At 39.3% G+C, this 27,736-nt stretch overlaps 1 protein-coding gene across 1 annotated transcript; it reads left to right on the top strand.

The window, feature by feature from the left end:
* Positions 1–14,070: 14,070 nt before the first annotated feature.
* On the top strand, positions 14,071–15,252 carry LOC141654984 (uncharacterized). Its single transcript, XM_074462088.1, has one exon. It carries the CDS (start codon positions 14,071–14,073, stop codon positions 15,250–15,252), a length of 1,182 nt encoding a protein of 393 aa, XP_074318189.1.
* Positions 15,253–27,736: the final 12,484 nt, after the last annotated feature.

Below are 27,736 nucleotides of genomic sequence, written 5' to 3'. Positions count from 1 at the left end.
GACGCTGTCCTCCCGCGAGCGCGTCAGACTTATGTCCACCACTTGCATTCTGGCTCTTCCGGCGTTTTGACAGGGGCCAACTTCTTCTAGTGCTCTATCCGGTCTCTTGGAGTCACATTCCGGCCCCGGTCTCTTGAGTGGGTTCCGCCGCTCTTGTCGGTGTGACAAAGTGTGAGCCGACGTACTACCAATGAGATCCGTTTTGCTTCGGTAATGCCACGTCCACCACATGTCCCATGAGGGTGACTTGGTTGGCGAAGCGTGGCGCAAGATTCTGTGTTATTGGCATCCCGAACTCCGGTTGGATTACTCCGCCGGTGGAGGGTCGCATGACTCGAGCACTGTCGAAGGTATCATCCGGGTGGAGGGGCTCGTCGATTCTGAACGCCTCTTCTTGTTTCGACATCTTCTCGGCTTTTTGGGTGGGTTTTTGTTTGTTCTCTTTTTTTTTTTGTTTGGGAATGAATGTGACTAGCTTCTAGTGTCCGATCCCCACGAGACGGGCGCCAATTGTTCCTGGGTGTAATTCCCGGAGCAAGTATAGTTACCACCCGTGGCTTGTTGAATGATGTCTTGAGTTGGATTCTCCTTGGTCTTAATCGTTCCTCTCGGCCTCTCCCCGCAACAATGAACGAACCGAGGGCTTGGCTTTGTGCCAAGCGTACCCACTCCGACGCCCAAGTCGCAAACTTAGATGTATAAGTTGTATGCTAATTGGCTAGGAATATATTGTAGAGAGATAAGGAAGATTATACCAGATGAATAGTGTATTTAGGTCAAGTTGCGTATTTCTGGATTGGATGGGATCCTTTCCTCAATGAAGGTTGAGGAGTATTTATAGACTTCACCTTTTTGTCACGTAGTGGCCAAGTGGCCAAGTGGCTAGCAGGTGGAAAGACTGATCTACCCTCGGCCGAGGGACCTATGGGGCGGCCGGCGGGCCCCGTGACCCGCCGAGGGGTCTTGGATATGAGTACGCGGATATGTGTCCCTACCGGCAGGTTGTCATGCCGGGACCCAGTTTGCAGTAGATGGGCCGATCGGCTAGGCTGTCTAAGTCGTTGACTTGCTGTGGACATCTTTGACCTTGCTCAATATGTTGACTTGGTCAGCGGTGCAGAATATGCCCCATCATAAATCTTTATCTCTTATTTTTTTTTCTCCAACGTTATAATTGTGCTTTGATATCCCATTTCATTTTCAATTAGATAAATTGTTATCTCAGTCAATTTTCTATACAATTCTAATTTTCATTTTCAACTTTTAAAATTTTAAAAAGTTAGTTACTCTATAAAAATTTTAACTTTGTTCAAATCAATAATTTTGAAGATTTTGTTTGTTCACTCTGAAGGTGGGCAAGATGTGAGTCATTTACTCAATCCTATTCAGCCTATAGTTCCCCTTTCTTTAATATATGTGAAGAGTATTATAATAAAATGGGAAGTATAGGCTGAATAGGAGGGAGTATTACTTTTGCTAATGGTCTTAAATTTTATGTTTTGAATAAAATATACTCAATGGGGAATGAAGATGATTATTAATGGTTTTCTCAAAAAATATTTTTAATACTCTCTCCTATTCCGAATAAGTGTCCCATTTGGACAATGACATGAAAATTAAGGAATATAGTTAAAATAATGAAAATTATTGTATAAGGGTAAGAATATAGGAGTTAAATAATGAAAAATATTGAATATGATGGGTTATGGGTGGTTGGGGTGGTAAATAAAGAAAAGAACCAATGGTAGGAAAGTAAAAAAAAACATGTCCAAATATGGCAAATGGGACAGTTATGTGAATAGACGGAAATGGCAAATGGGACAGTTATTCAGAATAGAAGAGAGTAATAACTATATTTAACGATGGATTATTTTATAAATGATTTGAGTGAATTAAGAAAAGAAAAAATTATTTTTGCAACACTCGCATTAACCTCATTGTTCTGCATGTTTGGGTACTCTTTCGACAATTTATCAAGTCGGTATACAACTAGGTACGTGTATGGAGAATTTTCGTAAATGATGATTTACGGGGTAAGAGGAACAACTTTGTAAATATTAATTTTGAAAGGAGGGATTGCTACTTGCTAGGCACTATAGGCAGTATAAAATCCATAATACTTCGCAATTTGCTCTCATGAAAGAAGAAAATATGAAAAAAAAATTATCATATAATTCTCTTGTGAGCATTGGAATTGGCTTATAAAAGTTAAACAATCCAGATTGACGACATTTAATTACGGGACCATCTCATAATATGAGACCGTTTTACGCAATAATTATTGTACTATTACACAAATGCGAGAGAGTGAGTTGTCTTTTTACACAATTATGAAAATCTCACAGTGTGATACTTTTTTACACAATAACTGAACAATTGAGATGGAGAGTAAAAGAATGAAAATTTTCAAAATATATTCTGTCATTTGTGTGCTTTGACCTTCAAACATTACTTTACAATTGACAACCTACAACCTTACAGTTTAGGGAAATGATTCTCTAAATAGAGTATGTACTCTGCCACTCATTAAGACGACTAGACGAGTGATACTTTAAATACAAATTCATTTTGAGGGAAAAATGTGTTCATTTTATGATAAAATGTGTTCATTTTATGATAAAATGTGTTCATTTTATGATAAAATGTAATCATTATCTGATAAATAAGAATTTGTAGATGATTACTTTTAGTTTTATCATAAAATGGTTACATTTTAACTGGATATAAGGGAGACCAGTTGTTCTTTATAAATAGCTTAATTCAATAAACTATCTTTCTACGTGGTCAAGTATATTTATGAATGACGTTATAATGACTAATAATTGAAATGTGTACTTTAGCATAGAGTAAATTTGCCTTTCTTTGGCTCTCTCACATTTACGGATTGACCCATATTAATGCAATATTAATTTCTAATTTATCCTGAGAAAATTTCTTCTATTACCTTAGTCTTTGGAAGTATAAACTTTTAAAACTTAGTTATACGGAGTACATGTTATTTATATACCTCCGTGCATTTTTGCACGGGTTCTAAACTAGTTAATTAATATAAATAAATATATTATGTAAATAATGGTAGTTATTTACTTCCCTAAACATAGGATAGTTTCCAATATTATTAGGAAACAAATCAATCCAATCCAATATTATGAAATCATCAATAAAGGAATCTTATCAAAGTTATTGCTTCCTTATTTTGATTCTTGGGACCAATTTGTATATTCCTTCCTTGTATAATTTATTGTATTTAAGTATTTGATTTAGGGTGTTAGCTCATTCATGTACATGATAATTTACCGTTTTACCCCTCTCATTTCAACTCCCCTCATTTTCAATATTACCATTTCAACTCTCTCCCACAGTCCCACCATCTCCCACCCCAGGCCGCCACCCCTTCCATTGCGCCACTCATTCCCCCACCAACAGACCCGTCTTTGCGGTGCAACTTCAATACTCCATCCGCCGTGTGACCTAGTTAATCTACATGTTCAGTTTGCCGTTAATGACGATATTCATAGACGTTATTGTAGTCTTTTTGCTTCTATTATCATAAGATTACAAATCAAACCCTTACTAGAAAATAAAATTATAAGAATGAAAGTCCGATTTTCGCAACCTTACCTATGTCAGGCCATGTCTTTTTTCAAATGACCTATTGCGCTAGAATTTGGTCGAATGACTGTTTTACTTCATTGATTAAAGATGCACCACAACTTAAAGCAACCACTGTACTTTATTGTTGATGATGAAAATTGACGATACAGTTACACGGCAGTACTCTAAATTTCTCCTATGAGGGATTTTTTTAGAAGATTTAGGAAAAGATAGTTCTTGGAAATTATTGTCGATGATGAAAATTGACGATACGATTTTTTTTGTGGACGCAATGATTGGTAATGTTGCGCAGTATAGTTTATACTAGTATTGCAGACACAATGATTGAAAGTAATGTTGCGTAGAGCCATCATGATTTCTTTTAGGTTATACTCCGTATTAGATATGTACTTTATATTTGACCTCGAAAACGGGTTAATCGGATTGTTAGGTTATCGAACTTCCTTTAATTTCGTTCCCAAAGAGTTTCTTGTTTGAAAAGATATAGATATCGACGTGATAATAGTATATAGTATACACTATAATAATAGAATATTATTATCATAGGATAGAATATATTTTTTAAGAATCTTAAAAGATATATTTATACAAGTCACGGAAATTTTCTATTTTCTAAATCTTCTCACAAAAAAAAAAAAAAAATCCCTCAAAAGAGAAATTTAGAGTAGTGGCGGTGCAAACATAGAATGGCAGGCATTGGTTTTGCGGGAAGAGCACTAAAGCATATTACCGCCTTGATCCGTACCAGCACGACAACTACCGCGCGACGGATCTCGACATTGCCACCGATACCGACACCATGGCTACGGGTACCGAGCGATATCATCCCCTCAGGCTATTTGGCTCCACATAATATAAACTTTGAGAATTTCTTCAACATTGTAGACAAGAGACTTCTCAAACTTGAAAGATGGAATCTATGCGGTACCGATTGTTACAATTTATCCGTTGGATCGAGTCGCGGGTCACTTGCAGTTGTTAATATAGGAAAGATTTGTTTCAAAAATATCCACTCTGGCGGAGGGACGGCATACGAACTCGACACATCTAATCATGATCATCCCTCCTTGATTCGATTTTACACTAAAGTCGGCGATCATGAAACATTTCTTTGTTATCCCAGGTATCACCCTCAAAATCCAACCCCCAAGGACTACCATGATTTTTATGTTCCACGGTCATATGATTACAATTATGAAAGGCCAGATGATGATGATGATTACACTGTTGAATCGACTTGGATTCGGTACCCTAACCTATTCCACAAGGATGATCCACCTATCGTATATTGTCAAAAGACTAAAACGGTTTATAAGCTTTCCTGTCATGGTAATGAATACGGTCCATGGGTTGTTGAACTATGGGATATTTCTGATAACCGTATAAATGTCACTTCTCGGATTAATGTAGCACACGATTCTAATTATGAGTTTGAGACGTTTGAGATGGAGTTAAGGGCGCGTTGTCATCAGGATAGGTATTTGGTGTTGACTGGAGACGAGGGTGGGCGAGGAGATCGGGTTTTGTACCTGGTAGTAAGGCACCACAATAGGGAGCTAGGCGTTTCTCAGACGCGTGCGATAGACGTGTTTAGGTTTGATTTGGTCGGGGAGAAGATGAGTTATACGAAAAAGCTTGATGATCACGCGTTCTTCATAGGCCAAGGAAGTGAGTCATTTGCAGTACCAGTTGAGCGATGTGGTCCTGGTGGGTTAAAGTCGGATTCGATTTATATAGCAGATGATTTAAGGGTGTTTGATTTAAAAGACGGATCCATAATACCTATTCTAGACATGGGGGATCTTTCGATGACACCATTTAAGTCATTATGGATTCCTCCACCAACACACGAACAGATTGAAAATGGTAAGAAATGGAGAAATCATTTCCTTTGATGGTTTATATAAGTCCTTCGTCGTCAGCTCAAAATCGATAAGTCCTTCGTGGTCAGCTCAAAAATTGAATCCTTTGTCGGTTTATTTTGCTCTAATCTACGGAGTTTCTTTCGTTTACCTTGGTGGTGTTTATTTAGTGCCTTTTCAATGCGCATCAAAACTAAGAAATTTTCAACATAACATCCGTTTTATTATACTTTTACTCTGTTTTGTTACTGTAATTTTAAGAGATGATAGCCTTTATCACTCACACCAGCCAACTTTGGTAGATGTTATACATAGTTATTATGTCTTGGAGTTATAGCTCGTGATTAGCTACAAAAGACGAGGAAAGTATTGTAATTTGTATCCTCATATTGTGAGTGATCAATAAAATTCCTAGTGCGACAATAGTGAAGATGTTGGCAATTTGGTGAACCTCGTAAATATTGTATCCTTATTATTTTTCCGATTCTTATTATCTTTATTATTTTATGAGTGGCTCATACTAAAAAATCTCTACAGTTGAAGAGTTTAATTTGGAGTTTCGCAACTTAGTTACCACCTCTATAAACATGATTGATTGACAATGAATAAAACTCAAACAAGCCATAAAGACACCCATCACTGAGTATCATTTAAAATTAATCCTGTCGAAATTTTCACACCGCGTTATTTTTGAAGGCCATTATAACCTGAAAGGAAACGATATCAAGGGGAGTATAACTCTGTAGAGGTTTATATAACAAGATGGCTTTTTCCTCCTAGCTCCGATTTTTGGGCAGCAAACGGACAATGTAAGACCCGTCTTTGCTAAAATTCCGGCAGAGTTCATCCTTGGGGAGTTGTTCAATTAGTATAATTATTAGTTACTGTCTCAAACTGGACATAAGGGAGAAAAATGGTTCTGCTTTGTTTGTCACTTGTGCAGGACGGCCAAGGTCGAAACCCAAGAGGAGCATCGTCGGAGGTCGAACTAGCTACTTGAGGCAGATGATCATCAGTCACTTTGCAACAGCTAATATAAATTCAACATTAATTATATTTTACTCGGAATACTTGATTGTTTTCACCCGAAACAAATGACTATTCAACAAAGTTACGAACTACTCCGTATTATTATTAGTCGACAACAAAAATATTTTTAATTTAGCTATATAAAGGAACATGGCAAAACAATATAATTGGCACCATCACACACATGGCTAACGCAAAAAAAAAAAAAAAAAAAAAAAAAAAAAAAGGCACGCAATAATAAACGTTTTTATTTTCTTGTGAGAACTATTTTAATCAAACGTAAACAACCACTTGAATTGGAGGGAGTATATATAAGTATTATTCTATGCCTTGAAAATCGAAAAACATCAAATATAAGAATAGGGAGGAGCAACCCAGTAAACTTGAGGACGAATGTTGGTAAGATCCCCAAGTGAAAGAAATGGTGTAATGCATTTCGTTTCCAAGTCATAGTAACCGAGATCTTCAGCAACATACACACAATTTGACTTGAGCCCTGAACAGTCGCGAGTTGAAATGAAAAACGGCTCGCTATTTCTTCCTAAGAAGAGCGCCCGATCACCTATGGACTCTACATATTCCACTTCCCCACCCTCTATATCAATCTTAAACAGTTTGATATCTTTAGTCTCGCATCCAACCCCATCCTTTCTAGCTGAATGTCTAATGACGAAGAACAGACGTGGATTAATTTCTTCGGTTACCACCAGGTATTTCTCAACAATATGGTCACATGGACAATTATTTAACTCCTCATATTTTTCGATAACTTTCGGATCCCAACACAAAGACCAAACCCGGAGCTTTTCCACATATTTATTATCCAATAAAGGATACCACCACATAATATGCAGCTTCCCAGGTTTCGGCCCAGATTTCTCCAAGTGTAATTGGTACACGGTGTTCGCCTTCCTGCTATACGCCACTCGAGATGTCCCATAGCATCGTACTGTTTCACAATACAAAAGTGAAAAGTTATTAGACGGTAGATCACCAACCTGAGTAAAATGTAACAAATCTCTCAATATTCCGTAAGGGCTTGGTAACTCGTGACAGCTCGCTTCAGTACTGTAAGGGTTAGCCAGAAATAAGCTACAATTCGAATCACAACCGAATACAACCCATCCTTTGGTCGACCCTATACACTTTGTGTTGAATGGAACGCTCCCATGTGTTGTCGAACGGTCGATCTTGACAATTGATTTGTCGATTATATTCAAGTAGTTATCAGTTGGACCATTCGGACCGTCTTTAACACCAGGAGGAAGCATTAGCCATGGTGTTGATAAAATAGGCAATGATGACTTGTATAAGTTCTTGGAAATTAATGTTGATGATGAAAATTGTCGATACTGTTTTAATTTGTGAACACAATGATTTAGAATAATGTTGCGTAGAGCCATGGTAATTTTTTCTTTTTTGTTACAGTTTTAGGGTAATCGATGACGGAGTACTCAGAGGTAAATCGGCTCGAGCTAAGTAATTTTGGGTTTGCCCATAAGACTTTTAGGTTATCAAACTTCCTTTAATTTTGTTTCTTTGTTTAATAGAGTTTCTTATTTGCAAAGCTATAGATATCCGACGAGATAATTTATAACTAGTTTAGATTCCGTGCAATATATGCACGGTATTTATAAAATTTTACTTTTTGGTGTACTTCGTATTATTTAAGGATTTTAAATTGACAATTCAATTATTTTTTATGTTTTCATCAGTATATTTTGAATTGAGTAATAAAAAATAAAATTGTAAAAAGTCGCAAAATGAATATTTTAATAAAAAGATTCTTTTTACCAAGAAATTAATGATGTTATTTTTACTATTAACATTTTTTGTGCCTCTTATCAAAAATCAATGAATTCTTATCGTACAATTATTTTAAAAAAAAATATACCGTTTTTTTAATCATATAAGAATGGAGATAAATTTATGCAGAATGTAAAATATAGAAAATATTAAATTTAAAAGATTGTGTCATTAATAACCTACCATACCTATAATATATGCTAAAATACTAAACTTCATTTTCCATAAAATTTAGGGGGGGAGGGGGGGGGGGGGAGTAAATAGGAGATTTTTAAATCTTAAGAGATATATTTATACAAACGGTTTTCTGACGTGTGTCCTTAGGGCCGGCACACAATAATAATCTAATTGCGGAAAAATTTACAACACTCATTTTCTAAATCTTCTAAAAAAAATCCCTCAAAGGAGAAATATACAGCACTGCCGGTACGAGCACTAGAATGGCAGGCATTGCTTTTGCGGTAAGAGCACTAAAGCATATTACCCCAATGACTGGTACGAGCACGATAACCACCACGAGAAAGTTCTCGATGTTATTACCACCAACACCGGCACCATGGCTACGAGTACCGAGCGATATGATTGATCCATCGTTTGTTGACTTTGATAATTTATACAACATTGTAGACAAGAGACTTATCAAACTTGAAAATTGGAATCATGGCGGTACCGATTGTTACAAATTATCCGCTGGATCAAGTCGCGGGTCACTTGCATTTATCGGCGATATTGGAGAGGTTTGTTTCAAAGATATCCACTCTGGCAGAGGGAGAGCGCGCATTCTCGACACATATTATCACGATCATCCTTCCTTAATCCGATTTTACACTAAAGTCGGCGATGATGATACATTTCTTTGTTATCCCAGGTATCACGCTCAAAATCCAACCCCCAAGGACTACCATGATTTTTATGTTCCACGGTCATATGATTACAATTATGAAAGGTTCGTCACCAAAAACATAATCAATTGTGACTCTGATGATGATGACTATGAAAGGTCAGATGATGACACTCATGAATTGGTTTGGATTCGGTACCCTAACCTATTCCACAAAGACGATCCACCTATCGTATACTGTCAGAAGTCTAAAACGGTTTATAAGCTTTCCTGTCATGGTAATGAACATGGTCCATGGGTTATTGAACTATGGGATTTGTCTGATAACCGTATAAATGTCACTTCTCGGATTAATGTAGCACATGATTCTAGTTATGAGATTGAGACGTTTGAGAGGGAATTGAAGGCGCGGTGTAATCAAGATAGATACTTGGTGTTGACTGGAGATGAGGGTGGGCGAGGAGACACGGTTTTGTACCTTGTTGTAAGGCACCACATTAGGGAGCTAGGTGTTTCTCAGACGCGTGCAGTGGATGTGTTTAGGTTTGATTTGGTCGGGGAGAAGATGAATTATACGAAAAAGCTAGATGATCACGCGTTCTTCATAGGGCAAGGAAGTGACTCATTTGCCGTACCAGTTGAGCAATGTGGTCCTGGTGGGTTAAAGCCGGATTCGGTCTATATAGCAGATGATTTAAGGGTGTTTGATTTGAAAGACGGGTCCATAATACCTATTCTAGACACGGGGGATCTCTCAATGGCACAATTTCAGTCATTATGGATTCGTCCACCGACACACGAGCAGATTGAAAACGGTAAGAAATATAGGCAAGTGCATTGCAGGGGATGAAGAGTGCACAATATAATGCCACTCAAATAATCATGCTCTTCAACTTCTATTATGGTGCATCTTTTTATTGTAAATGCTTTAGCGGGTTAGCTCAAAATAATCCACGGAGTATCTTTCATTATTGGTATTTATTTAGTGCCTTTTCGAAGCGCATCAAAACTCGTTTTATTATACTTTTACTCTGTTTTGTTACTGTAATTTTACTAGTTGAACGATGTTTGAATATTCGGTTGCTGTGCGCAACTTGGAAACATGATTGATTGACGATGAATAAAACTCAAACAAGCAATAAAGACACTAACTGAGTATCATCTAAAACGAATCCTGTCGAAATTTTCACAGCGCATTATTTTTTAAGGCCATAATAACCTGAAGGGAAATGCTCTGTCGTTCACTAAATTGAATGCTAGGTAGCAAGAGATGTAATGGTTAGACATATCTCCGACAGGAGCAAGAACTATTTTAATCAAACGTAAACAACAACTTGAATTGGAGGGAGTATATATATTATTCTATGCCTTAAAAATCGAAAAACATCAAATATAAGAATAGGGGGGAGCAACCCAATAAACTTGAGGACGAATGTTGGCAAGATCACCAAGTGAAAGAAATGGTGTAATGCATTTCGTTTCCAAGTCAAAGTAACCGAGATCTTCAGCAACGTACACACAATTCGACTTGAGCCCTGAACAGTCACGAGTTGAAATGAAAAATGGCTCGCTATATCTTCCTAAGAAAAGCGCCTGATCACCTATGGACTCTACATATTTCACTTCCCCGCCGTCTAAATCAATCTTAAACAATTTAATATCTGTAGTCTCGCATCCAACCCCATCCTTTTTAGCGAAATGTCTGATGACGAAGAACAGACTCGGATTATTTTCTTCGGTTACCACCAGGTATTTCTCAACACTATGGTTACACGGATAATAAGACTTGCCCCTTATCCTTAACTCCTCAGATTTTTCAATAACATTCGGATCCAAAGACAGAGACCAAACCCGGTTTTTTTCGACATACGAGTATTTATTTTCAATTGAAGGATACCACCACATAATCTTGAGCTCCCCATAACTCTCCAAGAGTAATTGGTACACAGTATTCGCCTTCCAGCTATACGCCAGTCGAGATATCGTCCCATCATATCCTGAGCGACCCAGTTCCGTATGACATCTATATCCATAATTATTGTTGTTAGAAATTACACTGTTAGCAATTACACTGCATTTTTTTCCACATTCCAATAATGCAAAGTTATTAGAAGGTAGATCACCAACCAGCGTAAAATGTAACCGTCCTCCATATGTTCCACAATTAGGCATTGGTAACGCGTGACAGCTCGCTTCAGTACTGTAAGGGTTAGCCATGAATAAGCTACAATCCGAATCATTATAATAGAATGCAACCCATCCTTTGGTCGACCCCACACACTTTGTGTTGGATGGAACGCTCCCATTTGCTATCGGACGGTCGATCTTGACAATTGATTTGTCGATTATATTCAAGTAGTTATCAGTTGGACCATTTGGACCGTCTTTAACACCAGGAGGAAGCATTAGCCATGGTGTTGATAAAACAGGCAACGATGACGAGTTCTTGGATATTAATGTTGTTGATGAAAATTGTCGATACGGTTTTATTTTGTGGATACAATGATTGAGAACAATGTTGCGTAGAGCCATGGTGATTTCTTTTCTCTTCGAGACGCTCCTTCAAAAGAGAATTTTGCAAGGCAAATACAGATTAGTTTTTTTTTTTTTTTTTTTTTTTTTTTTTGTTACAGTTTTTAGGTTATTCGATTATGAAGTACTCAAAGGTCAATCGGGTCGAGCGTAGGTTATTTTGGGTATTCCCACGTAATAATGTATTTGCCCATAGGGCTTTTAGGTTATCAATTCTCTCACTTTGATTCTGTTTCTTGGGTTTTATATTCTCCGTTTATTTTTCTTAGCAATATACTCTTAGATTTACACAATCAAGGAAAATTTCAAATAATCCCTCATCGGAAAAATCTATATTACTGCCATGATAATATTAATATTAATATTAATAATATTAATAAAAACTATTAAGTAAAAATGAGTAGAATTGAGACGAGCTTAACTTAGTGGAACACTGGAACTGAATTGAATGAATCTGAGTTGAACTGAGCTAAACATAACTGAACTGAATGGAGCTACTGAACTAGTCTGGAGTTAATGGAGCTAAACCGAATAGAGCTGGACTGAAGTGAAATGAGCTAAAATTAAGCCAGAAAGAACAAGGCCTAAAGCATATTACCCCCTTGACCCGCACTAGTACAACAACCGCTACTAGACGATCTCTGACATTGCCACCAACGCAGACACCATGGCTTCGGCTACCCACCGACATGAGCGACAAATCGTTTGTTGATTTTGACAATTTGTGCTACAACATTGTAGACAAGCGACTTGATTAGCATGAAATGCTAGATGCATACAGTCTGAATTATGACCTGTTATGTGTTAAATCAGTATGGCCAAGGACTGGACCGAAAACCAAAGTAGAGTAAATAGGTGGAACGTGGACCTGACCAGTCTGGTCTTTAGTCCGAGGCACTGAGTGAGCACCCTAATTTCTACAACTTGTAGACAAGCGGCTGTCAAGCTTGAAATGCTAGATGCATACAGTCTGAATTATGACCTGTTATATCTTAAATCAAGCCATGGGTCGCTCCCATTTATCTGCAAAAATGGAAGGTTTGTGTAGTATAACTCATTTTCTGCAAAAGAGTCACTTCCTTTCCCTATGAAAATGGTTATCATCGAGCTTTGTAGTATAACTCATGTTCTGCCCGACCATGTCAAACCTAAACACGTCCACTGCGCGCCTCTGAATAACGCCTAGCTCCCTATTATGGTGCCTTACTACCAGGTACATAATTGGGTCTCCTCGCCCACCCACATTTAATTATAGAGTATAATCCATGGCTATGTATTACGAGTAACTCTTTTGTGCGCGAATTACCTTCAACGTCTTTCTCGATTGAAAATATTACGAATTGACAATCTCAATTTATATCAATTACTTTATATAATCATGAGAACAAGTTCATATTGCAAACTCTAAGAGCCACACCAATAAAAAATAAAGGCACTAATGCAAACATAATCCGTAGAACACAAGGAATAAAACTCATAAAAACACCAATTCAATCTTTGATGCAATAACAACTAGCTAAAAATAAGCATAAACTTCAAAGCCATTACTAAACGTTTTTATTTTTTCGTGAGGAGTATTTTAATCAAAAGTAAACAACTAAATAAATTGAAGGGAGAATATTGTATGCCGGTTGAAAAACGTCAAACCAAAGAGGGAGGAGCAACCCACTAAACGTCAGGACGAAAGTAATTAACGTCCTCGTCCTCGTCCTCGCTAGAATAATAATCAAGATCCTCGTCCTTGTCCTCCCTATTTCTTTTCCACTCAGAATCAAATGTTGTTATACATTGATAGATGAACCATCTCAACCAAAACCTTAAGGTGATGGTTGAGGCCCAACTATTATAAATATTCCTATTACGCTCCCTCACTCAAATGCCCGTTGGGCTTGAAGAATGGTTAGTTGTGCACCGGCTCCCCCGTACCGTGTGCTGGGTTTCCACTTCGATTTTTTTGAGGAGTTTTGAGGTTGCCAGGATTTGAACCCGTGACCTTCGGTCACACCGGCTCTGATATCAATTAATTATTCTTGTAAATATTGTAGTTATTCTGTTTCCTAAACTAGTGTTAGGTTTTGCTAATTGTATGGGATTGACTCCCCTAATTTAGATATTAGTTATTGACTCCCCATAATCCATGGGATTGAGGAGACAATCAAGGAACCTCAACTTGTATATATTGTACGTTGAATGAATGAAACAATCAAGGGAAAATATTACTTTCATGGTATCATTACCCAGTAATTGATCCCTCTGCTTCCGCCTATCCTCTCTAATTTCTTCCCTTTTCTCCTTTTTTTCGACTCTGTTTCCCAAACATGACTGGTCCCAAATCCTCAAAACAAGCCTTCCATCCTGCCTATTCCGTCTCAAACATCAAAAACTATGTTCAAATCACTCTTGAGATTGAGAATGTTCACTACGCTTCGATCATGGGCCGAGCTCTTCCTCAACACCGCTCGTGCTTTTGACGTACTCGATCACGTCGCCCCTCCTAAGGACGCCGTTCTCAAGAAGGATGGTAATTGGGACCGTCTCGACGCCATTGTCAAACAATGGATATATAGAACCATCTCCATTGACCTACTTCACACCATCCTTGAACCCGGTGCAACAGCTCAACAAGCTTGGGATCGTCTCAAGGATATTTTCAACGATAATCAAAACTCGCGCGCTGTCACATTGGAGCAACAATTCAGCAATATTCACATGGATAATTACCTGAATGTATCCGCCTATTGCCAAGCCCTTAAGATGATCGCTGATCAATTGGCGAACGTCGGATCGAAAGTGCCTGAGACTCGTTTGGTGCTCCAACTCATAACCCATCTCTCCGAGGGTTATGATAGCGTCGCTACGATTATCCAGCAAAGTGACCCGCTCCCGTCTTTTTATAAGGCTCGTTCCATGCTCACCATGGAAGAAGCCCGCAAAGCCAAGGTTGCTACCTCGTCTGATTCTGCTCTCATCGCTGCCACTGCCGATTCGAAATCAAAATCCTCTTCCAACAATGGTGGTTCGACAGGTTCAAATCATAACAATAATTATAAGGGTAAAGGGAACCGCCGGAATTACCGTGGAAAGCATCAAGGCAGCAATGGTTCGCCATGTTCGAACAAGCAGGTCGGCCGTCAACAATCGCAACAAGGTTCCTCTGCTACTAATTGGGCGTGGGTCCCACTTGCTCAGTGGCCATCAACGCCGCAACAGGGGTGGTCTGCACCACCATGCCCCTACCCCACCTCCGGGTGGGCCCCTCCTGCTGCCAATAACGCCCCTGGTATACTTGGGCCTCGTCTATCGCAAGCCTTTCTTGCTCAGTCTAATGGTCTCGGTATGCCAGGCGCTTTCGTTCCCACTGATCTCGCAGCAGTCATGCAGTTACTTAATCTTCAACAACCCGATGACAACTATTATATGGACACCGGGGCATCGTCGCACATGAACTCCAGTAATGGTAAACTCACAAACTATTCTTATTTGACTGGTAATCGTGCAATTGTAGTCGGAAATGGCGATATGATTCCTATTTGTGGTATTGGTAACACTGTTCTCCCTTCACCTTAAAAACAACTTCATTTAAAAAATATTTTACATGTCCCTCAACTTATCAAGAATTTAGTTTCGGACGTAAATTCACTATTGATAATTGTGTCTCGGTTGAATTTGACCCGTTTGGTTTTTCCGTGAAGGATCTCAAGACGGGGATGCCACTTCTGAGAAGCAATAGTACGGGGGACCTCTATCCTCTCCTACCACCTACCCGAGTCGCCACAACCACTACTCCCACTCAAGCCCTCACTGCCATTTCGTCCGATATCTGGCATGGACGTTTAGGTCATCCGGGTCATAGCATTTTTAATTCCTTATGTAATAATCCCGACATTTCATGTCGAGCTCGCAAAACTTTTCCTTTATGTAGTTCCTGCCAATTGGGTAAACATGTCAAACTTTCATTTACCAAGTCTTTATCTACTACATTATGTCCTTTTGATATCATACACACTGACTTGTGGTCTTCACCCGTCGTTAGCACGAATGGTCACCGCTATTATGTCCTATTTCTTGATGATTTTACCAATTTTCTATGGACATTTCCCCTTTCCCAAAAATCACAGGTTTATGATATTTTTACAACATTCCATAATATGATAAAGACTCAATTTCAATGTCAAATTAAATCATTGCAATGTGATAATGGCAGAGAGTTTGATAATACCCCCCACTACAACAAATCCCTTGCTTTCTCGACGCTTTTTTTTTGCTATTTTCGACGTTTAAAAGCGTCGGCATTAAATTTCTCGACGCTTCTAAAAGCGTGGTTTTTTGGGGTGTCAGGACTTTTTGACGCTTTTTGGCGTCAAACTTGTCGACGCCTTTTTGCGTCAGTGTTAGATTTTTGACACCTTTTCATGTCGAGAATTTTGAAGCTTCTCGACGCTTTTTTCCGTCCCTCTAATTTTTTTCAGAACTAATGTTTTGGTCTCAAACTCTCAAGGACTAAATTAAATGATATAGATTACTAGATGACATCATAATGAGCGTATAAAAAAACAATAATTTAAAGAACATAGATCCAAAACACAATTTTTATATCATAAAGTTGCATTGTAAAATTAAATACATTACTAATTCCAAAAAACATTTTTTAATTATTTCATCTGAACAAAAGAAATCGGAAAATATATCGCTACTAATTTTTTTACGCAAAAATCTATATCGTATAGCAAAGACCAGACAACACCAAAGAAGAAGATCGCACAAAGAAGGACAACACCAAAGACAGACATCGAAGACTCGTAAGACACAAAGAATGGGACAAAGATTAGCAAGAACACATCGATAAGACAGACCGCAAAATCAAAGAACAACACGAAAGAGGCGGAAACAACATCAACACAACAGGAACAACATTATCAACATCAGTACAGCAACATTATTAGCAACATCAGCACATCAACAATAGCAACATCAGCATCAGCAGGAGACAGCAACAGTCGATTACAGCAAGTCAGCAACAAAACAATAGACAGTAAACACCAGCAATAGCTATAGCAGCCCACCTGCACACACAAAACGAAAATTTATGACACACATATATGACGATAGAATATCCGAAATATATAACACATCAATGAACTTGCTTTAGATCATGTCAAGCGGCCGTGCGTTATAATTTGCTCAATTGTAACATTCGAATCTACAATAGCATCTGACATTTGAATAATCCAACGTAGGTAAACAACATTCAAATCTACAATAGGACGTGGCATTTGAATGATTCCCTTCAAATGAGTATCTATACTCACAGATGCAGTAGTAACGAGGTACCAGCAGGTGTTCATTTTTTTTTCAATGTTCAAAGTTTGATAGCTGGATGATTCCCTTCAAATGAGTATCCATACTCACATTTTGCATCCTCTAGTCACCAAATGAGTAGACTAAGTAGTTTATGAAAAGTTCCTCACCTTTCATACACGAATGGATGAAGAAATCGCCAGTGATTGACGCTGCTCCTTCTTTCGAGTTAACTTCAAAATGGTTACAGCCCATAGCTATGAAAATAGGATTTATGGAATTCTTTGTATTTTTTCATGTGATGTAGAAAGATTGTAAAAGGAGGATATCTCTTTAACACGCTAACCAAAGTTTCCGCCCATGGTGATTATGTTCACGTCTTCATACTTCTTCCGCAAAAACAATAATAGTAAAAATGTAGTCCAAATGCTAATGTTGTATCGGGATTAGGCAACTTATAATATAACCTCTTTGAAGAGTTGACAGTGTAGCATACTATTTCATGATCATCTCAAGCCAAATACTTTATAGACTATAAAGCTAATAAGTCGAATATTTCTATTTAATTTAACTCCAATAACTCTTTATACTCTCATTTTGGGATTAAGGATCTGATGTTGTTGTTGTTGTTGTTGTTGTTGTTGTTGTTGTTGTTGTTGTTGTTGTTGTTGTTGTTGTTGTTGTTGTTGTTGTTGTTGTTGTTGTTGTTAACTCTTTATACTCTCACTTTGACATGTGATCAAATAAAGCAAGACGGTTCACAGAACTATATTTGGCTTTATATTATATAAGATAAGATATCAATCTGTCTATAAAAGGAGGAGAAAGGGTACCAAAAAGATAGGATTGGATCTGGGTGATGCTCGAGCCCTTTGAATGTCAGGGATGTTGAATTTGATGTGCTGTGTCAATAAAATTCTGTCCTTTTGCAATAATACACCGATTTGAGAATACCGGTACTCCAGTAGACAACCTTTCCCTTTAATTTTTACAAATAGAGACATTAAGAAATGCCAGACGACTAATTAGCCATTGAAGTAGAAACTAATTGCCTAACCTGGACATAAACAATGTCAGACGACAAAAACCAGTACATGTTCCAACTTCCACGAGAGAAATGTGCATGTCACGTCGATCTCGGTCAGTTTCACGCGTAATTTTGAAAGCAAAAGATCTCTGATCTGACCAACTTTTGGTGTCAACGCTTTGACAGTTGGCCCGACATGGACGCCATATCCATTTAACCGGCCAAAGTAGGCAGTTGTTTGCATGAGCATTCAGATACATAATCCACTTAGAATAGCATGTAACATTAAATTTAACAATTACGGAGTATAATTTTCCAAACACCATTCGTGAAATCAATCCCGTGAATTCATGGGTTTAAGGCTAGTTATCTAGTAAATTAAGAACCAAAAACTTATTGCGAAGTAAAAACATTTCTTGTAATGCCAAAAGATGATTAAAATGTAAAACCATAGGAAAAACAACAGTTTCACTCCAAAAAAATGTAACAAATCAACTCATAAGTTGGCCTTTGAGGGTTTGTCTTTAAGCAAATCCCGATCAAAACAAGGTTATGTTTTCAAAATCTCAACTTCATTCTATATGAATAAATATTGTTCTTCTTTCAGAGCTTTAAGTAAGAACAATGGTTGTATGAAACACTCAAAAATTGAGGCGACGAGATTAGACATTTCACATGCCCCTTTAACCCTTAATCAGTTTCCAATTTTAACCCAATTAAAATACAGCTAATTGGAATGCTTAGGAAAATAGTAATAATTCAATCAGTAGCAGTACACCAAAATTAAACCGCATCACTGTATATCAGTCAATTAGTTACTACTATAAAAAAAATTTAAAAAAAAAAAAAAGAATGCGTAAAAGACTGCCAAAAATGACTTCAACACATTCAATTCAATTATCAACTAAAAACTAAAAGTCCTGAAAGTTTGAAACTGTTGACATACCTGACAAAGGAAATAGGAATACTGATTTCTTAACGCAACTGAAATAATTAGCACAGCGAAACGAAGTTACGCGGATTCAAATCGACAAACCCAATAAATTGAACAACAAAATGTAGAAACCAAGCAACATTTGAAATATAATGATGATGTCTACCTACATACCTTAGATTTCCAGCCAAAATTCAAAAGTAATGGGAGAAGATGATGATAATCAACGGAAGGAAGCATTAATTGAGAGGGAATTGAAAAAGAGATCGAATATAGGGTTTGATTATGAAGGAGAACATGAACAATTAGATGAATGATTAGGGTTAGATTATGAAGGAAATGAAAAAGGTTTACAGCGGGAGGCGCGATATGGAACTTAAATGGAGCGGTTTCTTTTGTGAAAATGAATATTTGTGAAAATGAAAATGAAAATATGAATTTTAACACACAAAAATGGATTTGGGCTAAAAAACGCCTCGACGCTTATAAAAGTGTGGACCCTAAAGTGTCAACAAACTAAGGGATTTGTTGTAGTGCCCCTACATAAGTTTTTCAGTGCTCAAGGGATGCTTTTCCGGTTCTCATGTCCTCACACTTCACCCCAAAATGGTAAGGCCGAGAGAAAAATACGAACCATTAACAACATTGTTCGCACCCTTCTTCTCCATGCCCATTTACCATCTAATTTGTGGCATCATGTCCTTGCCATGGCCACATACTTACATAACATCCTCCCAAGCAAAGCCAACCATAACAAATCTCCTACTTCGAGTCTCTATAGTCGCACCCCGTCTTATAGCCACCTCCGCACCTTCGGTTGTCTATGTTACCCGCATGTCCCACCTACGACCATCCACAAACTTGCCCCGAGAGCAACCCCGTGCGTCTTCTTAGGCTACCCGTCTTCCTATCGTGGATACAAGTGCCTCGATCTTGTCACAAAGAAAATTATTATCTCTCGTCATCACATTTGATGAAACCGTTTTTCCATTCGCTAATCAAACAAACATGACCCCTGCCTCCTTTAATTTTCCTCACAGTGACCCCTCTCCATTTATACATCACCAAATTCTTACTCCCTCAACCCTATCAAACCCGTTGGTGTCGCCTATGGCCTCCCCTGCCCCAACTCCTCCCGTGGTTTCTCCTGCCACCACGCCCGTGGTTTCCCCTGCCCCGAGTCCAGAGCCCATGCCCACCTCTACTCCCGTGGTCTCCCCTGACCCGAGCCCAGCAACCACACCCAACACTACCCATGTTCGTTCCCCAGCTCGTGGACCACAACAACCACCTCCAATCTCTTCCCCTCAAATGGCTACCCGTGCTCAACACGGGATATACAAACCCAAACCCATCTTCGACCTATGTGCCACCACACTCTCACCTCTCCCCAAGTGTCCTATCACTGCTCTCCAAGACCCGAATTGGAATCGCGCCATGAAAGATGAGTACGATGCTCTCATTAAGAATGATACTTGGGTTCTTGTGCCTCGACCCTCGGATGTCAATATAACTCGTTGCATTTGGTTGTTTAAGCATAAGTTTAAAGCTAACGGTGATTTGGAGCGATACAAAGCTCGACTTGTGGTTAATGGCAGGTCTCAACAGGTTGGTGTTGATTGCGACGAAACTTTCAGTCCGGTGGTCAAGCCCGCCACCATCCGAACCGTGCTCAGTCTAGCTGTCTCGAAAAATTGGTCTCTTCACCAACTGGATGTAAAAAATGCTTTCTTACATGGTCATCTTGCCTAGACGGTCTATATGCATCAGCCCCCCGGTTTTCGGGACCATTCTCGCCCTGATCATGTCTGCCTCTCAAAAAAATCTTTTTACGGTCTTAAGCAGGCACCACGGGCCTGGTATCAATGCTTTGCGAATTATGTCGCCACCATTGGTTTCACTCATAGCAAGTGTGATAATTCTCTCTTTATATACAGTGACGGTAATCAACTCGCCTATCTCCTTTTATATGTTGATGATATTATACTTGCGACTTCAACTTATACACTCCGGGTTCACATCATGTCTCTACTCCGCTCCGAGTTCGCTATGACTGATTTGGGTCCCCTGAACTTTTTCTTGGGTGTTGCTACGATCCGACATTCCACGGGTCTCTTTTTACATCAGCACAAGTATACTCAACAAATTATTGCAAGGGCGAAAATGACCTCCTGTAAACCCGCGATTACTCCAGCTGAAACAAAATCAAAATTAAGCGCCACGGGTGGTAACCCAGTATCCGACCCGGTTTTATACCGGAGCCTTGCGGGTGCATTGCAATATTTGACCTTTACCCGTCCGAACATATCCTATGCTATTCAACAGACATGTCTTTTTATGCATGATCCGCGCGAAGCTCATTTTGGTGCTCTAAAACGCATAATTCGCTACCTTAAAGGTACGTCTCATTATGGACTACACATAACCAAGTCGGCCTCTAACACTCTCACGGCCTACTCGGATGCCGATTGGGGTGGGTACCCCGACTCCCGTCGATCAACCTCCGACTACTGTGTTTACCTTGGTCAGAATTTACTATCGTGGTCGTCGAAACGACAAGCCACAGTATCACGGTCTAGTGCATAGGCCGAGTACCGTGGCGTTGCCAATGTAGTGGCTGAATCGTGCTGGCTTCGAAATTTACTACTCGAGCTCAAATGTCCAATTCGACGGGCCACCATCGTTTACTGTGATAATGTTTCAGCTATCTACTTATCGGGAAATCCGGTAAATCACCAGCGGACTAAACATATTGAGCTCGACATACACTTTGTTCGAGAAAAAGTTACGATAAATGAGGTACAAGTCCGTCATGTTCCGTCCCGATATCAATTTGCCGATGTGTTCACAAAGGGCCTCCCTAAAATTTTGTTCGATGATTTCCGGTCCAGTCTCAACGTCGGCTCACCTCCCGCTTCGACTGAGGGGGTGTATTAGAATATATTAATATCAATTAATTATTCTAGTAAATATTGTAGTTATTCTGTTTCCTAAACTAGTGTTAGGTTTTGCTAATTGTATGGGATTGACTCCCCTAATTTAGATATTAGTTATTGACTCCCCATAATCCATGGGATTGAGGAGACAATCAAGGAACCTCAACTTGTATATATTGTACGTTGAATGAATGAAACAATCAAGGGAAAATATTACTTTCATACATTTCTTTTCCAATTCATAGAAACCAAGATCATCAGCAATATACACACAATTCGACTTGAGCCCAGAACAGTTGCGAGTTGAGATGAAAAACGGCTCGTTGTTTGTTTCTAAGAAGAGTGCCTTATCACCAATGAACTGTACACATTCCAGCTTCCCGCTGCTCTCTAAATCAATTTCATACAATTCGATATCTTTAGTCTTGCATCCAACCTTGTTCTCATTAGCTACATGCCTAATCACCAAGAACAGACTTGGATCGTTTTCTTCGGTCACCACCAGGTATTTCTCGACAATATGTTGCCATGAATCCGCAAACTCATATTTTTGTACAACTTCCGGATCCACAAACAAAGATAAAACACGTGTCTTATCCCCGGTTTCATCATCTCTAAAGGATACGACCTGGTAATAAGTTGGAGTTTCCTGGAGTCCTCAAAGTGTAACATGTACAAAGTGTTCGCCTTCCTGTTATACGCCGCTAGACATAATTTATTAAACATTCCTCGCTTATCTTGTATAAGTTCGAAGTTGTTTGATATTGGATCACCAGCCAGAGTAAAATGTAACCCTACTTTATACATTGGAAACACGGAAGGCGCTGGTAACTTGCGAGAGCTTGCTTCGTTAGTGTACGGGTTAATCAGAAATAGAGTACCATCCGAATCACAGTCAAATGCAACCCACTCTTTGGCCGACTCTACACACTTTCTGGTTAATGGAACGCTCCAATGTGTCGGACGGTCAATCTTGACATATGTCTTGTCGATTATATTCAGGTAGTTATCTTTTTTTTTTTTTTTTTTGACAGCAGTAAAGAAAGGTATGCCTAACTATTCATGGCCTTACATGGAAGGCCATGAGCAATCTTATTAAACACCCTCGGAACATAACTAAACGATAAACAATGAAACGATGAACAAAGTGAAAGGATATCATTGAGGAGTGCCTTAACCAAATGATGAGGCTTGATGATAACCAAATCTTTCACTTCCACCTCACATATTCGGTAGTTATCATATGGACCATTGTAGTTATCATTTCGACCATTGTAGTTATCATATGGCCAATTTGGACCGTCTTTAGGGGGAAGCATTAGCCATGGTGTTGATAAAATTGGTAATGATGGCAAGCACAATTGCTTGAAATCATATCCCCGTGGTGGAAATTATTATGCTTTTCATTCGGGGAAAATCAGAGTATTGAGGTTCTTGCCCAGATTATTGGATAGTAATGTCACGAGGAAGAATCAACCTTCAACCCAATTGGTTGGAGTAAGAGAGCTCTAACGAGTTGAGCTAACTCTTGTTCCAACCAAACATGATTGGCAAGGACAAACTCAAACTAGAAATAAAGACAATCACTGAATATACGGAGTATCATTTAAAATTAATCCTGTCGACTTTTCCATAGCGCGTTAGTTTTATAAGACCATGATGAAGTGAAGGGAGTCGCTTTCAAATGGAGTAAACTTTTGAATAGCCGCTAAGCAATGTGATCTCCAAGTGCTAAGGTACTTAAAGGAGATGGGTCACTTCATATATAAAAATCCGCAACATCAATGATGGAGGAACAAATCAAATCAATGAAGCAAAGGCGAGAAAGATTGGAAGATCAATTTTCGACCAAGGGGTCTCATGTTGCAGCTATGAATACAGAATGCAAGAGACAATTGGAGCTTGCTTGCCGCGTTAGTTTGCAGCTCAGTAATGAAATAAAAAGGGAAAATTTATCATGTAAGGCCATTTTACGTGTACAACAATTTTGTGTTATACGGAGTACACGACTATCTACACCTCATTTAATGATAACGATGAATGAGGTGAACTGACTTTACAAGGCCATTGTTGACCGTACAAGAGTCTTACAATATAATTGCTCGCAAAACAAAATAAAAACGCCAAACGCTCTTAAATAAAAGGAGACGAGCTGGGATAGTATTAGGCCGAGATATTAGCCCGTATAATATCTCGTCTTCAATATTATATCACGTCTAATATGGAAGTGATTTAGTCAAACATATCTGGGTTAGTATGGCATTGATTTAGTCAAGTATTGGTTTTGATATGATCCTAATTGATAGGATATCTTGTATTATATAAACATTGATTGACTAATGAGAAAGGCAAGCTTGAACGATACAATTCGTAACATGGTATCGAGCCAGTCACACAAATTTTCTCTCAAAACCTATTCTTCGTCTGTTTTTTTTTTCATCATGCCGATTGACGGCGTCGACCAAACTTCTTCTTCCGAATTCAAAATCGACCCCCTATCACCATTTTTTCTTAGCTCCCATGATGTGCCAAGCATAAATATCTCTAATGTTAAATTAACAAGTGCCAACTATGAGGCCTGGAGTCGTTCTATGCGAATGTCTCTCAAATCCCGTCGCAAGTTTGGGTTTTGTGACGGATCTATCAAACAACCTACTGACAAAAAATTGCTTGAACAATGGGAGGTCGTCAATTGTACCATTGTTCAGTGGCAGCGAAATTCAATTGATGAAACGGTTCTTACCAGTGTTACATATGTCGAGGAAGCGGCTCTGTTATGGAAGAATTTGAAGGATCGTTTTGCGGTCGTTGATGGTACGTCCATTCATTCTCTCAAAACCGAACTCGGGAATTATAAGCAATTGAAAGGTATGTCAATTACCACGTGCTATGGCAAATTAAAATCGCTATGGGATGCTCTAGCTATTCATGAGCCTCCTTTCGCGTGTAAATGTGGTAGATGCATCTGTGAAATTTCATCTCAAGCTGTTCAGCGTCTTGACAATGAACGGTTTCATCAATTTTTTATGGGTCTTGATCCTAGTTTATACGGAACCCTTCATAATCAACAATTCCAACTCGACCCGTTACCCACTCTCAACCGCGGGTATCACGTCGTGCTGCAGATCGAGAGGTTGCTTTTTGGTGATGCCTCGGCCTCCTCGGATGTGTCTGATGTTATGGCGTTTGCCGTACCTGGTGCTTCCCGAACCTCTGCCGACTGGAAAGCTACCCGTGAGCAGGAAAAAATGGAGCGGCATATATAAATTGTTTTGCACTCACTGGTCTGTTAATGGTCATGATATTCAGTCTTGCTTTATTAAACTAAACAAGTTTCCGGATTGGTGGGGTAGTCGGCCCCGCACATTAGCTGAATTTCGTCGTAGCAAAGGCTTTAGTGCCGGGTCTGGTGCGAGTGGTGCGAGTACTTCTTCTGGTGGGTCTGGTGTGAGCACTTCCGGCACTAACTCTCTTGTTCGTGCTAATGTCGTCCATACTGCTGCTTCAATTGCCTCCTCGGATCGCTTGTCTGGTAAGTGTACGTCTTGGATTATTGATACCGGAGCTTCTAACCATGTCACATGTGACTTGTCCCTCTTGACGGATTGTACTATGATTCCTCCTTGACCCGTCGGGCTGCCTAATGGGCAGCGTATATTAGCTGCAAAAATGGGGACCGTGTGCATCAGTGATCAAATTACTCTTCGTCGGGTTTTATTTGTTCCCAATATGACTTGTACTTTAATCTCTGTATCAAAATTAACGAATGATACTGATTATACTTTACAATTTCCTAAGGATTCTTGTCTCATACAGGACCGTTCCTCGAGGATGATGATTGGAGTAGGTGAGCTGCAAGATGGACTGTACTTACTCGGTGCTATGGACAAGCCTTCTTCGGTGCATACTGTGAGCACGATGGGGACTTATGATTTATGGCACCGTCGACTTGGTCATCCGGGTGACAAAGTGGTTCAATTTATTCCTTGTGTTCGTAATATTAATTTGAATAAAAGCTTGGTGTGTGATGTGTGTCACCTTGCTAAACAATCTCGTCATAGTTTTGCTTTAAGTAACAATATCGCTACTGAAATTTTCTCTTTAATACATTGGGATCTTTGGGGGTCGTATCGCACTCCTTCGTCCTGTGGTGCTAAATATTTTTTGACGATTGTGGATGATTGTTCACGATCCGTTTGGGTTTATCTATTGCTTGCTAAAACAGAGGTTACCGACATGTTCATGAATTTTCTATCCATGGTCCATACACAATTTTCTAAGCAGGTCAAGGTCGTGCGCGGTGATAATGGGAATGATTTTAATCATATGGCAGATTATTTCTTGCGGCAGGGTATCCAATTTCAGACATCTTGCGTCGGCACGCCTCAATAAAATAGGCGGGTCGAACGTAAGGATCGTCATATTCTCAATGTTGCACGTGCCTTACTTTTTCAGGGTAATCTTCACACGAAATTTTGGGGTGAGTGTATACTTACTGCTGCATATTTAGTTAATTGAACACCTTCCGCTATTCTCGCTCATAAGACGCCCTATGAGGTCTTGCTCGGAGTCCAACCTTCTTATGTCAATTTACGAGTTTTCGAGTGCCTTTGTTTGGTTCACAATCAGAAACTCGTGGAGATAAATTTGAACCTCGCAGTCGTCGATGTATTTTTCTTGGATACCCTCATAATAAGAAGGGTTGGAAGGTTTATGATCTTGAGACGGACACATTCCTTGTCTCTCGTAATGTCCATTTCTATGAGGACAAGTTTCCATTTTCGGATTTCGGTACTCCTACTCCCCCAATTGAACCAACGGACCTTCTTTATGATGATGACTTGGCTACCTCACCACGAGCACCCACCGGTCCTTCTGATCCCAGCTCGCCTGCAGGTACTCTCACGGCAGAGGAGGTCACGACGGATCCTGAGTCCCCTGGTCAGGAAGCCCCGGTTGTGAGTGAAATGGGTCGTGGTCATCGGCTCAAAATTCCAAATTCTAGGCTGCGTGATTATGTTCTCACTAGCACCGACAGTCCATCTTCACCTAGCTCACTGACATCTCCTCCATCATCTTCAGGTACTCCTTACGCTTTAGCAAATTTCGTTAATTGTCATAAATTTTCTAGTCGGCATCGCTCTTTCCTTGCAGCTGTTACTGCCGGCACCGAACCTCCATCATTTCACGTTACCATCCGTGATGTTGGTTGGTGTAAAGCAATGTAGGAAGAAATTAATGCTCTCGAAAATAATGGTACTTGGGAATTATCCGATCTTCCCCTCGGCAAGAAAGCTCTTGGTTGTCGTTGGGTCTATAAGATCAAATATAAGTATGATGGCACTGTTGAAAGGCTAAAAGCTCGTCTTATTGTTTTTGGCAATCATCAAGTCGAAGGTATCGATTATGGGGAAATATTTGCTCATGTCGTTAAGATGGTTACCATACGCACTTTTCTAGCAGTGGCCGCTGTCAAGAAATGGGAATTACATCGAATGGATGTGCACAATGCTTTTCTACATGGGGATTTAAATAAAAAAGTCTATATGAAACTCCCTCCCGGGTTCCATCGTGGTCATGACGGCAAGGTGTGTCGCCTAAAGAAGTCGTTATATGGTCTTCGTCAGGCTCCTCGTTGCTGGTATGCTAAATTAGCTGGTGCCTTACGTGAATACGGTTTTGTCAATCTTATTCTGACTACTCACTCTTCACTTACTCGCGTGATGAGGTACGTTTACATGTCCTCATTTATGTAGACGATCTCGTTATCGCCGGGAATTACTCACCCTCCATCACGGCATTTAAGGACTATTTGCATCGGTGTTTTCACATGAAGGATTTGGGACCGCTAAAATA

This window comes from Silene latifolia, chromosome 5 (genome assembly GCF_048544455.1).
Source record: "Silene latifolia isolate original U9 population chromosome 5, ASM4854445v1, whole genome shotgun sequence".
NCBI lineage: Eukaryota > Viridiplantae > Streptophyta > Magnoliopsida > Caryophyllales > Caryophyllaceae > Silene > Silene latifolia.
Note: the sequence above shows the minus strand (reverse complement) of the source record. Positions and strands in the feature narration are given on the sequence as shown.